The 14611-nt window shown below is 35.5% G+C and overlaps 2 protein-coding genes across 6 annotated transcripts in view; both read left to right on the top strand.

Annotated features, from left to right (window-relative positions):
• Positions 1–9650, top strand: part of LOC121485474 (zinc finger protein 566) — a 30320-nt gene extending 20670 nt beyond the window's left edge. For all 5 annotated transcript variants that reach the window (XM_041745924.1, XM_041745927.1, XM_041745926.1 and 2 more), the window contains exon 5: positions 6385–9650. In XM_041745924.1, coding sequence (XP_041601858.1) covers positions 6385–7409 — 1025 coding nt within the window. In that variant the 3' untranslated portion in view covers positions 7410–9650. The remainder of the gene's footprint in view (positions 1–6384) is intronic.
• The window catches only part of ZFP82 (ZFP82 zinc finger protein), a 66632-nt gene that overhangs the window by 7316 nt on the left and 44705 nt on the right, over positions 1–14611 (top strand). The window lies entirely within an intron of this gene.

Genomic DNA, 14611 nt, shown 5'->3' with positions numbered 1-14611 from the left:
TTGATATCAAAAGCAAAGGCAAGAAAAGTAAAAATAAACTAGTAGGACTACATCAAACCCAAAATCTTCTGCACAGCAAAGGAAATTGTCATTTTGTTGACCTACAAAATGGAAGAAAATGTTTGCAGATCATATATCTGATAAGGGGGAAATATCTAAAATACGTATACAGAACCCCTAAACTCCATAGCAAAAAACCTAGTTAAGACATAGAAGATAAAAAAAGAAACTTGGAAATTTTAGAACTAAAAAATATAATGGCAAAATTCTTTTTATAATGGCCAGAGTTTTTAAACTCACTGGATAAGCTCAATAAAATGGAGATAATGGAAAAGTTGGTGAATTTGAAGGTAAATCAAAATTAGTTCACATAAAATAATGGAGAGAATAAAGATTGAAAACCTGAAAATAGAGTTTCAGAGACACCGGAGACTACAGAGGTTTAACATTTTATCAAAGTCCCAGAAGGAGAAAGTTTGGGACTGAAAAACGTATTGTAAGAAATGGCTTACCAAATTCAGTGAAAGATATGCCAATTCAAGAAGCTCAACCATCCCAAACAAGATAAACACAAATCCATAACAGACACATCATAATCAAATTGCTGAAAATGGATGACCAAAAAACAATGAAAGAACCATAGGAAAAATAATGCATTACTTATAGGGAAACAATTACTTGAATGACTGGGTTTCTCTTGTTTTTTGTAAACCATAGGGGCCAGAAGATAGTGGGACAATATTTTATTGTGCTAAAGAATTGTTAATCTAGAATTTCAAATTCCACAAAAATCAATCAGGAATGAAAGTAAAATTAAGAAAAGCAATACTTGGTAACTGAGACTCACCTGAGGATCCCTGTGGGACCAGGCAGTAGTGGGGAGACTGGCAAATGAGAAAGAATTTATACCATCTTAAAGGACTTAAAGTACTTGTTAAGTCTAGGAGACAGCTGTCCTATGAGAATGCAAGCCAGTGTTTCCAGATAGTGTTGTCTTTCAAGGAAGTCAGCAATCCAGATTTTATCGTAAATCTGATATCTCACGCCTGATAACTAATTCAAAACTTCGGAGAACTGTTGGGGGCAATATCAAACACAAATGCATGAGTAGGATACATCCTGACTCATCAGGTTTCTACTTCTATGGAGTTTTCTCTTTTTTTGAACCTCAGAAATTCTACCAAGATAGATCTGGTTAAAACTCCATAAATTCTGCTCAACACAGAAGGGAACTCTGATTACTAAGCATTTTGTTCATCCCTGGAAATTTGTTTTATTGTTAAATCTTCATCACTGCCGTATTATCCTTCCAGAATTCATATTTTATGTTTATTTTCTTTTTTTTTTAAGATTTTATTTATTCATGAGACACACACACACAGAGGCAGAGACACAGGCAGAGGAGGAAGCAGGCTGCATGCAGGGGAGTGCGGCGTGGGACTAGATCCCCGGTTTGCAGGATCACACCCTGGGCTGCAGGCAGCGCCAAACCGCTGTGCCACCAGGGCTGCCCTATGTTTATTTTCTATATAATATTCCTTCCCATGACTCCCACCACTTTTTTGTCACCATTTCTGTCCTTCCTCTGAGAATTTTTTTCATGATTTCTAGTTTTAATGATAATTGACTTTTCATGGTGGAATTTTAAAATTAAAATTTAGCACACACCTTCCTTTATCCTCTAAGCATAATTATGTCATGACTTCTAAATTATTGTTCAATTCACTTAATGACTATGTAAAACAGCTTTCACTGCTGAGCTCTGTAATCACATTTCACTTGTATGATTTGTTCTTTTCCATGCAATTAATCCTTGTTGTTAAGTTTTTAATTTTAATTCCAGTATTTTCAACATACATGTTATATTAGTTGTAAGTGTCTAATATAGTGATCAATAATTAATCCTTGTCTTAATTGAGAATTGCTTAGTTTTCTGAGTAGCTCTCATAAATCTAACTCTTCAGACACATCAGGTAACTGGTTTATTTTTTTAAGAGATATGTCTCCTCTAACCTCTGTTCTTCTGCCCTAATTGAGACTATTACATAGCTATCATCTTAGAATTTCTCTTCATTATCATTGATTCCCTTCACCATGCTCCTTTGAATTTCTTTTGATTCTCTTCTGTATTTGGATGCCTCAGATACATTTGTATACCCAACTCTTGGGTCTCTTGCCTTCCTCTTTCTGGGTTTATTCCTTTGTTATTATGAGGCACATGTTCCAGAAGCAATCAAGGAAAGTATGCAAGAAAAGTAAATAGAAAGTGTATTTTATGAATCATTATATGTCTGAAAATGTTTTCACTTCACACTCATTTTTCATTGATATTTGACTGGAAATATAATTTTAGGTTGAAAACTTAACTTCAAAAATTTGAAGGCATTGCTCTAGGGATTTTTAAAATCTAGCATCTAGTGTTGAGAAATCCAAAACACATTCAGGTTTTTAATTCTTTTCTGTGATCTATTTAATCTCTTTGGAAGCTTTTAGAATGTATTCTTTATAATGTCTAATATTTCAAGTTGAGGTATTATGATGTTGATTTTTATTCTTTCATTTGTCTGGACACTGAGACATTTCATTCTGGAAACAAAATATCTGAAATTTCTTGTATTATTTTCTTAATTATTTATTCCCCATTATCTTCTCTGTTCTCTGTGTTTTTAACTTTGAATGTTCAGTTTTTCTTTCCAGTGCCTGGCACCATGTCTGACACATAGTATGGGCTCATTAAATTTTTTGAACGATTAAACGCTTATAATTCAGATCTTGAATTTCTTGTCTTAGCTCTAGAATTTTTTCTATTTTTATGGGGTTTTTTTGTACTTTCTGTGAGATTTTAGTAAGTTCTAATTCTCATTCTTTTAATTTTTAAAAGATTTTATTTATTTACTTATGAGAGAGAGAGAGGCAGAGACATAGGCAGAGGGAGAAGAACGCTCCCTGTGGGGAACCTGATGTGGGACTCAATCCCAGGACCCCAGGATCAGGACCTGAGCCAAAGGCAGATGCTTAACCACTGAGCCACTCATGTCCCTCATTAATTTTGGTAAAGGATGTTTTTCTCTGAATATTTTTTTCTGACATTATTCTTTTATGAGATTATTATATATTTTAGAAGCATTCTTCTGAATTTTAAATTTTTTCTCCATTGTCTCTCTTTCCTGAGTTTTTCCCTTTGTTCATTTTAATCTCATGTTTAAGATTGTTCATTTTAATCTCTCATGTTAAGATTTTCCTGAAATTGCTAGTTATTCAAGGCTTTCTGCTCATATAAAACTGTGGTAGTAAAAAGCTGATCTGAGCTTATTTGTATCCAAGGATGTGCAGATTTATTGGTGGTAGTCACTGTAGAGTGATCTACCTAGAAGAATTCTTTGACTGACATCACCTATCTGATCTTTTCTCTTGGGCTGGTTTTCTCTGAATGGAATCCTGTACTTTCTTTCTGGGAATCAATAAAATGAGCTTGGCTGCCAGATTCTGAAAGTTTGCTGAGGATATCAGCTGGGGAATCAGCCTGCTCTATGGGGTAGGTTTGAGAACCTGAGGTCTGTCTGTTTCTTAAAGATTTTCTTTTTTTTTTCTTTCATTTTTTTTTAAATTTTTTTAATTTACTTATGATAGTCACAGAGAGAGAGAGAGAGGCAGAGACCCAGGCAGAGGGAGAAGCAGGCTCCATGCACCGGGAGCCCGATGTGGGATTCGATCCTGGGTCTCCAGGATCGCGCCCTGGGCCAAAGGCAGGCGCCAAACCGCTGCGCCACCCAGGGATCCCCTCTTAAAGATTTTCAATTGATCTTCCTTTTTGCAGCCCCTCATATACCCTGCTTTCAAAGGTACCTGTTGATTGCAATTTTTAGAAATAACTGAATTGTGCAGTAGGACCAGTCTGCAACCTAGGTTTCAGAGTGTTTATGGTTAACACATTATTACCATTACTTCTACTGTAGTTTCCAAAATTTTGTTGCTGCTTTTTCCTCTTCTATTTTTTGTCCCTGTGGAGTTTCTTCTTTCATTTAATCTCGTCACTATCACTTTAGTGGGGCTTCTTGAAGGAACAATAGTAAATGTGTATATTCACTGTGTGAATTTTTTAAGACTTCTTTTATTAAGGACTATATATTCAAATACTTGTTAATCGAGTCAGTTAATAAATATTTGTTGATCTTCCAGTATGTAACAGATACTGTGCTTAAAGTTGGATACACATTGATGAAAACAATAGACATTTTACTTTTAAAATGAAGTAAACACGAAGACCTTAACACCTATTCAGGGAAAATGGTATTAAGTGAACAAATAAATATGTAATTATGAATTGTGAAGATACTGATAAGGAAGAGAAGAGAGTGCTAAAAGTGTAATTAATTACAAAGAGGGTATAATCTGGTCATGGGATCAGAGAAGGCCTGAAAAAGTATGACCTTTAGAGATTTGGAAAATGGGCAATAGTTATCAAGGCCAAGAGTGGAAAACCCATCTACTAGACACAAAGAAAAATTTCTGAGAAGACCTGAAGAGGGATTAAAACCTGGGAGCATTTGAAGAACTGCAAAATAGGGCAGTGTGGATAGAGCTTAGTAACCAAAAGGGAGCATAGCTTGAGATTTGTTGGAAGAGGCAGGCAGCAACTAGATCATTCAGAGCTTTGTAGACCATGTTCAGCAGATTGGCTTTTATTGTAAGAGAAACATCATAAGGGATGGATTCCGGATTGCAAACCTGAAGCAGGGAACCTAGGAAAGAAAGAGGTTGCCCTGATAGTTCAAGAGATGTATGAGATATTGTATTTAAGATAGGAAGAGTTTCAAGATATATTTAGAACCAATATTAGGCAGTATTTGCTGACTAATTATTTGAGAGAAAAGATGGTATTAGAATTTCACTTTTTTGGTTTAATGCTTACCCACCATAGTGTGGTCTTCAAAAACACTTCACTTGCAAAAACAAAACAAAACAAAACCAAAAAACCCCAAACAAAAAACACTTCACTTGCCTAGTAGCCTCATTTTTGTGTAGAAATTCTTTTGAACTATCTCTAAAATACTAAGCACTTACTTTATGCCAAATACTTTGTATATATTCTTTATAATCCTTACAATAAGTGTTATTACTTCTATTGTATAAACAGAGAATTGAGAACTTAGGAAAATGAACTACTTTGGCCAAGAAAACAAAGCTTATAATTAACTTGAATGTGAGTTCAAAATTGACTGAATCTGGTAATTCTGAGTTTTCAGTACAAAACACTGCCTTTATATTCTCTTCTTTCTCTTTAAGCCTACAAATGCCCTTCCTATCAGTTCTTCATCACTATCATAGTGCTTATGTGCTTGTTAAGTCCTCTTCTCTTCTAAGATCAGCATCACAGAATTCCAAGCCAAAAAGTATTTTCATCAAACCCCAGATATATTCCATATTTAGTCACAAAAGAATCCTCACTATCTACCACTCATACTAGATTCATTCATTTTCCCATCTGGATTGCTACCCTCTATTTCTTTATCATTTGTTAAAGAGACACTGGGCCTCCATTTACAAAATCTAGACCAGTACTGTCCAATAGAACTTTCAGTGATAATGGAAATGTCCTATGTTTGTCATTTCCAAAATGGTAATCACTAGCCACAATTGGCTATTGAACACTGGAAATGTGGATAGTGCCACTGAGGAATTAAATTTGTTTTTTTAATTTAATTTTAATTATGTTAAATTTAAATATACATATATGCTCATGGCTACTGTAATGGACAACATAGATCTAACCAGGGGCTGGCACATTTTCCTAAAGGACCAAATAATAAATATTTTAAGTTTGTGGTCATTGTGGTCTCTGTTACAACTACTCACTTCTGCCATTATAGTATAAAAGCAATTATACACAATACATAAACAAATAAATGTAGCTATGTTCCAGTAAATCTTTACCTATAAAAATTGGTACAGTGCTGCAGGCCATATAGTTTGCCAATCCCTGGAATTTTTTCTTAGACATACTCATTTAATCCTGATAATAACTCTGTTTGGGTATGATCATTTCCCTTGTTTTACAGTTCATGCTGGGGGATGCTCCTATAGGTGTGTGTGCATATGTTGTGAGATTTTTTTTTGTGAGTATTTATGATTAGAGTCATTTTGTATCAAGGGAGATGAGACTAAGTCATCCTTATGTTCAGCAAGCTCCCCTAAGTAATTCTGATCAGTAGCAATGTTTGGAAACCAATGACGTACTTACTGCTCTCATCTTACTATATAATCCATCCTGACTCTCTTGTTGTCTGTTTTTTTAAAGTTCAGCTTAATTCTCCCATTTTAACTGAAGTTTTATTTTTCCCAAACAAGAAAAATGTGAGTGATTACTTTCATATTTTCTTTCAGTCCTGGAATCAAGATGTGAGACCAAGAAATTATTTCTGAAGAAGGAAATTTATGAAATAGAGTCAGCGCAGTGGGAGATAATGGAAAGACTTACAAGACATGACCTTCAGTGCTCTAGTTTCAGAGATGATTGGGAATGTAATGGCCAGTTTGAGAAACAACATGGCTCTCAGGAGGGACACTTCAGTCAACTGATATTCACCCATGAAGGCATGTCCACTTTCAGTCAGCATCCATCCTTTACTTTACAGCAAATCATTAATAATAAAGAGAAATACTGTACAACTAAGGAATATAGGAAAACCTTTAGACATGACTCACAAATTAATACACATCAGATAATTCATACCATTGAGAAACCCTATGAATGTAAGGAATGTGGAAAGGCCTTTAGACATCCTTCAAGACTCAGTCATCATCAGAAAATTCATACTGGCAAGAAGCCCTTTGAATGTAAGGAATGTGGGAAAACATTTATTTGTGGTTCAGACCTTACTCGACATCACAGAATTCACACTGGTGAGAAACCCTATGAATGTAAGGAATGTGGAAAGGCCTTTAGTAGTGGTTCAAACTTCACACGACATCAGAGAATCCACACTGGTGAAAAGCCCTATGAATGTAAAGAATGTGGGAAGGCTTTTAGTAGTGGCTCAAACTTTACTCAACATCAGAGAATTCATACAGGGGAGAAACCCTATGAATGTAAGGAATGTGGCAATGCCTTTAGTCAGAGTTCACAACTTATTAAACATCAGAGAATACATACAGGTGAGAAACCCTATGAATGTAAGGAATGTGAAAAGGCTTTTCGTTCTGGTTCAGACCTTACTCGACATCAGAGAATTCATACTGGTGAGAAGCCCTATGAATGTAAGATATGTGGGAAAGCCTATTCTCAGAGTTCACAACTTATTAGTCATCATAGAATTCATACTGGTGAGAAACCCTATGAATACAGAGAATGTGGAAAGACCTTTAATTATGGCTCACAACTTATTCAACATCAAAATTTGTACTGGTGATAAACCATAGAATATATGAGATCTGGGGGAAGGCTTTTAATTACAGCTCAAAACTATTCAACATTGAAAAAAAAAAAAACTATTCAACATTAGAGAATTTATCTTGATAATAATCCCTTTAAATAGAATAATGTAGGAACATCTTATTTGTTGACTCCAGCTTATTCAGCCTGGGAAAAATCATGTAGGAGAAACACCCTACAAGTAGAATATATTTTAGAAGCCCATTAATAAAAACGTATTTTTCTTTTGACATCAGATAATACAAGCTAGCAAATATTGAAAGTCACAGCACTTTTGACACCTTTTTAACCTTATTTTAAACCTCAGGATTCATGCTGAAATAACCTAATTTTCATTTCCCCCTAATTTGTATATAGTTGCTATATTTTTAATGTTTTTAACCCATCTTAAGTTTATGTGACTGTAAAGACCATCTCTTTACATCACGTTCTGTAAAACACTTAATATCTGAAAGAAGTGACTTCTTTATTCAAAGATGGCTTATTTTTGTTATTTACAAAACTTAGGCTTTCTTGTAAAAACATTGATAACAACATTCCACACAGTAACTAGAGATCCTTTCATAGCTTGCTGGTATTTCCTTATGTTGCTGTGATATCATTTTATCAAAATCTTATTGATAGACATTGTAGTTTCCCAGAGTTTTTGCCATTATACACAGTGCCCTAATGGAAATTCTCCCTAAGCATATCTTTGTATCATATATTTTAATTGCAGAAATAATGCATGAACATATTTTCCTTTTGAAAGATTTAAACATTGCAAAAAAAGGCAAACATACCCTTTGACTACCATCCTTGTACCCATTTCCCTTTTTGAAGGATAGTCATTATCTGTTTAGTATTTATCCCTCCTGAGCATTTTTCTATGTTTTTATACATATTTGTCTCAGTAGAAATTATAAAACAGGGATAATTATAATACCTACCTCAAAATTTTGTGTGAGGATCAAATTAAGATACATAAAGTGCTTAGAATTGTGCCTGTCATATAATAAATACTCAGTGAATGTTGGTCCTTATTTTACTCCTTGTTATTAGTATTATTTGTTGAAAAACAACAGTTTCTGCAGACCTTGCTGAAAACCAAGCAGGACGTGTAATTGAAGAAAGACACACTCAGTAATGAATTCAGAAAATTTTCCATTATCACTTATTTCCTACAGAACATGGAATAATCCTAGGTGTTAGTGGGGAAAGTAATGTATGGCATGTGTAGGAAAGACTTTACTCAGACTGGCATCCTTTTTACTATATAATATAATACCTAATATCAAAACAAACAATATAGACAAACATTGTGACACTGATGAAAAAGTGTGGAAAGACAAATAGAATTATGTTTTAAAAATGGATATGCAATGAAACCATATAGTTACTGATTTAAAATGTTATGGGTGCATTGCTGGCTTAATTAGTGGAGTATGGAACTCTGTATCAAGTTTGAGTTTGGGCTCCAAGTTGGGTGTAGAGATTACTGGAAAATAAAATCTTTAAAAAAAATTTAAAATAGGGACACCTGGTTGGCTCAGTGGTTGAGCATCTGCCTTCAACTCAGGGCATGATCCTCATGAGGAGCCTGCATCTCCCTCTGCCTATGTCTGCCTCTTTCTATGTCTCTCATGAATAAATAAATACTTTTTAAAAATAAATAAAAATAAAATGTTAAATACAATGCTGCTTCCTGGTAGATTTGAAAACCTAAAAATCATTTTTAGAAACATAAAAATTACAGTATTGACTCAAAGAACTCTAAGAAGACTTATAAAAACACAGAAAAGGAGAAATTTAGTGTAATACAATAACATTACTACTGACAAAGCACCAAACCAAATTTATTTTTAAGGCAAAACATTATCAAGTATTTGTTTTTTTCTGTTTTGTTTTGTTTTAGAGAGAACATCTCAAACAGGCTCCATACCCAGCTCAAACTCAACTGGGACTCCATCACAACCCTGAGACCATGACCCAAGCTGAAAACTAGAGTTGGACACTTAACTGACTGAGCCACCTGGGTGCTCCTAAAACATTATTGTTTAAGGAACTATTTGTTTTACAGAGTTAGACATCTCATAACATACTCAAATATAACTTGATGTTAGAACAATCTTAGGACACCCAAAAAGGGAAGCTATTTTTTAATATCATCCATGAAGATATATGCAAGCATACTGAAGAAACTAGCAAACTGTAGGTACTATTAATAATAGAAATGAAACTGGTTGAGCCAGTACCTAAGTGAATACCCAGTGCCCTGTTCCGGATAACTGATGTAAGGAAATGAAGGCCCCGTATTGCCAGCTCTTCTGATTTTGGAGGGAGAAACCAGATTTTGTGTGTGTGATAGCTTTTTTTTTTTTTTAAAGATTTTATTTATTCATTCATGAGAGACACACGGGGCGGGGGTGGGGGTTGCAGAGACACAGGCAGACGGAGAAGCAGGCTCCGTGCAGGTAGCCTGACCTGGGACTCGATCCCTGGTCTCCAGGATCAGGCCCTGGGCTGAAGGCGGCGCTAAACCGCTGAGCCACCCAAGCTGCCCAGCTCTTGATTTTTAAATGGTAGCTCAGATTTTTAAAGACCCCCTGAGGACCAAAGGAGATATGTCAACTGTACAAACAGCCTGTGACTTACTTTTGCCCTGGAGACTAAAGCAGTGAATGTGAGAAGGCTTGCATGAAGAGGTTTTATTTATTTTTTATTTATTTTTTTATTTTTAAAACGACTATATTTATTTGAGAGCACAAGCAGGGAGCCCAATTTGGGACTGGATCCCAGGGCCTTTGGATCATGACCAGAGCCAAAGGCAGATGCCTGACCAACTGCCCTAACCATGGGCTCCATCGGAGGAGTTTTTAATAGTGCAAATTCCTTGGTCCCAAGCAAATTTAGGGTTGCAAATGAATGGTACAACACAAGATAATTTATTTTGTTAGAATTTCTTAGTTGTGAATGGGTTTAGATTAAGATATTTCCAGAGATGAAGTAACTAAGCTCCCAAGTGTAAGGATTTTTTTAAGGACTTGATCTAGCCCCAATATTTTAGAGTTCTTTATTCTAAACATCATACTAAGTTTAAAAATTCGTTATATTTTGTATGTTGCATATCCCATTGTTGAGCTATATACACACTGAAATTTTCAAAAATAGTTAACCTGTGAAGAAGAAAACTAACCCGACCATCACAGTTTTGAACTAGCAGCAAATATGTTCCTGGCATTATGTATTGTGTTCTAGATGAAAGGTTAGCAGACTTCCCATTAAGGGCCAGGTAGTAAATATTTTAGCCCTGTGAACCATACTATATTTTAGTAGTTTGCAACTACTCAACTCTGTCATAAATCCTAGATTAAGCATTCTGAAGTTAAGAAAAGGTCCCACATCTTAGCTTTGTTTAGGTTAGATTAGTTTTGAAATAGATCTTTTCTATGCCTCAGTTTCCATGCTTAGCAACCAAATTCCTGCATTGGATGGATACCAGTCTTGGAAGGAAAATCTCCTATATCCATATTTACGGGTCTGTCCTTCCATTCCTCCAACCCCCACTCCCCACTTCCTTTTTCTTAGATCCTATGTTAGAGGGTTAAAAAAAAAAAAAAAACATTGAGTTATTTGTTACAGGCGTATGCCTGTGAAGTATTTTATGATCAATTTCTTTTTTTTTTTTTTAATTTTTATTTATGATAGTCACAGAGAGAGAGAGAGAGGCAGAGGCACAGGCAGAGGGAGAAGCAAGTTCCATGCACCAGGAGCCCGACGTGGGATTCGATCCCGGGTCTCCAGGATCGAGCCCTGGGCCAAAGGCAGGCGCCAAACCGCTGCGCCACCCAGGAATCCCTATGATCAATTTCTTAAAAGTGGAGTCAGGTGCATGATGGCTCAGGCAGATGAGCGTCTAACTCTTGATTTCAGCTCAGGTTATGATCTCAGGGTTTTGAGATCAAGCCCTGCAGCCAGCTCCACAATCAGCACAGAATCTACTTGGGATTCTCTCTCTCCCTTTGCCCTTCCTCCACCCCCTACTTTCACGTGGGTGCTCTCTGTCTATAAAATATTTTTTTAAAAAAGTGGAAGTGAGCAAAATGTCTGCAAATGGGAAAATTAGTAAAAACAGGTATTAGTAAAAACAGGTATTTCACATATTTTCCATTACTATCAAAATGAGGACTGCTAAATAAAATTTTATATTCTTTTATGATCCAGTTTTAAGTCATTGAGTTCCTCATCAAAAATTAGAGGTAATGCATTTGCATCCAAAGCAATGAAGCAATACCAATAAACAAAAAATCTTTCGTTATTCCTCACGCTTTTAGCCTGTCCATTTCCTTCTGAGTAATGTTTGAACCTTACGTATATCCTCCAAATGGTTCTTTATGCTTAAATATTAACACTTTTAGTATTTATCTAAAAAATCGATGATACCCTTTGTAATGTGTTTTTAAAATTCAACTACATTTTGAATTTCCCTAGTCAGTAAATGATGATTTAGTTTTTTAAATGGTTACATCATATTTCATACCCAAGTGTGCTTATATCAATACCTAATCAACTATTCCTCCACTGTGATATTTCAGACTATTTCCTCTCTTCCATTTAAAAGTAGTGCTTCAATAAACATTCTTATTTTATATTCTTGTCTATTTATTTCATTTCTATAAAATTAGTTTCCAATATTTTCTGTTTCTTAGGATGGTATTGCTTATAGAAACTTTCAGAGGGAAGAGGATAAAGGAATAGAGTGCAGTTTTTCATATATGTGGGTGTGTATACACCCACACAGATTTTAACAATACACCTGGAATTCATCATTATATATGGTGTAATATAGGATGTCGGCGCTATTTCCATTCAGAAATAAACCCAATTATGCCAGAAACAACTATTGAACTATTCCTCTTTCTCCTACTAGATTAAAATACTTTTATTATATATTAAATGCTCATTTCTCAGATCTATTTCTGTACTCTGTTTTCCAGCAATCTGTGACTTAAACTTTTTTTAGTAACTTATTACTTGGAAATAGAGATATGTATATTCTTTTTTTTTTTTAAGATTTTATTTATTTATTCATGAGAAACACAGGAGAGAGAGAGAGAGGCAGAGACACAGGCAGAGGGAGAAGCAGGCTCCCTGCAGGGAGCCTGAGGTGGGACTCGATCCCGGGTCTCCAGGATCACGCCCTGGGCCAAAGGCAGGCGCCAAACCGCTGCGCCACCCAGGGATCCCAGATTTGTATATTCTTAACATAATTTTTACTTGAAAATAAAGACAAATGCTTCTTTATTAAAATTAATTATTTTACTCAGTTCCAATGAAAAATGATTTGAGATTGCTTTTTTTTTTTTTTTTTTTTTAAGATTCTGTCCATCCATTTGAGGGAGAGAGAGAAAGTGTGAGAGAGACCATGAGGAGAGGGAGAGAGGGAGGTGGAGAGGGAGAGGCAGACTCCCTGCTGAGCTGGGATCGTGGTGTGGGGCTCCATCCAGGACCCTGGGATCACGAGCCAAGCCTAAGGCAGACATCTACCCAACTGAGCTACCCAGGTGCCTCTGGGATTATATTTTGAATTTTATTCAATTTAAATATTTTTTTTTCCTTTTTTTTTTTTTTTAATTTTTATTTATTTATGATAGTCACAGAGAGAGAGAGAGAGAGAGAGAGAGAGGCAGAGACACAGACAGAGGGAGAAGCAGGCTCCATGCACCGGGAGCCTGATGTGGGATTCGATCCCGGGTTTCCAGGATCGCGCCCTGGGCCAAAGGCAGGCGCCAAACCGCTGCGCCACCCAGGGATCCCTAAATTTAAATATTATTTTAAAATGAATTCACATTGAATTGAACTTCAGTGAATATTAATACACATGTTTCAAATGTTTTTGACAACTTTTCATCTTTCTGATATCTGTATGACATAGTGCTTCATAATACTTAAGATATGCTAGTAATATTTGAAAACTTAGTATCTTTTATTAGGGTATTGATTATAAAATGATAGACTCTTTTGATCTTTATAATCTGTGGATAAAGTTATATCTATCTCACAGTATTTATACCTATTTCACTTTTTTTTAATGTTGTAGACATGAGAACAGTGGCAAGACTTTTTTTTTTTTTTAAACCATAATTCCTGCATTTTAACAGACTGAAGGGTTGGATTTTCAGGATAATTTCTGTTTTCTGTTTTCATCTCTTATTTGTGTGTTGTAAGAGAAATGATTTATTTCTTTGGTGAAATGTGTTAAAATACATAAATCACCTCCCTTTATGTGACAATTTCTCATGTTCCTTGGGGCAGGCTATGATTCTCTATACCTACTCTGCAGGCCCATTCCTCTACTTGTTATGTCTCCCAATATCTAGAGTTTAAGTGAAGTATTAAGTTACACATTTTAACTCCAGATTGAAGCTGCCTTTTTCAATAAGGTATCACCAACAATAATAGTCTATTTCTCAATTAGTCCAGAAATCAGGAAGTTATGATTAATTATCACCCACAGTAATTTCTACTATAGCCATCTTTGTTTTATTTCCCATTTTAATGGAAACATATTGGTTACAGTCAATGTTCTATCTTTTTAAAATTTGAGTAGATAAGAAATTCAAAGAATACTGAGCTGTTCATAGAAAATCTTAGTATGCTAAGGAACAAAGATGCAGAGCCCAAAACAAGGCTGCATGTGATGACACAGAACTTGTGAGGTCTCTACTGCTGCTGCTGCCACTACTGGACCGAATCCCCAGTTTACACTACTAACAACATGGGTGGTAGACTCTAGATGTTTCTGCTACTGCCACCTGTGTACATGGGGTTACCCATTGCCCAGGTGGAATTTCCCATCCTTGTTACTTTGTATCGTCACCTTGCTGTTCTGATATGGGTGCGTTTGAGTGCCAAAGCCCAGGTTCCATTCTTGTACCTTAGCTGCTGAAAAGACAGATGCATTTTCAGTTTAATGAGAATCAACCTCAGCTTCTTAAAGATGGGTATTAACCGTAATAGCAGAAGCACATAAATACTGCATAGCCAAATGAGTGACCGATATTCACAAGATGGCATCCCACCAATATACATCATTCTTCCCATAATTGAAAATTAAAACCTCATCTAAAAAGTTTCTCATTTAAAAAAAAAAAGTTTCTCATTTATTCATGAACTGTTTCTCATTCAACCAAAATTGGG

The sequence above is a fragment of the Vulpes lagopus genome, chromosome 2, assembly GCF_018345385.1.
Source record: "Vulpes lagopus strain Blue_001 chromosome 2, ASM1834538v1, whole genome shotgun sequence".
Taxonomy (NCBI): domain Eukaryota; kingdom Metazoa; phylum Chordata; class Mammalia; order Carnivora; family Canidae; genus Vulpes; species Vulpes lagopus.
The sequence above is the reverse complement of the archived record's forward strand: the minus strand, read 5'-3'. Positions and strand labels throughout refer to the sequence as shown.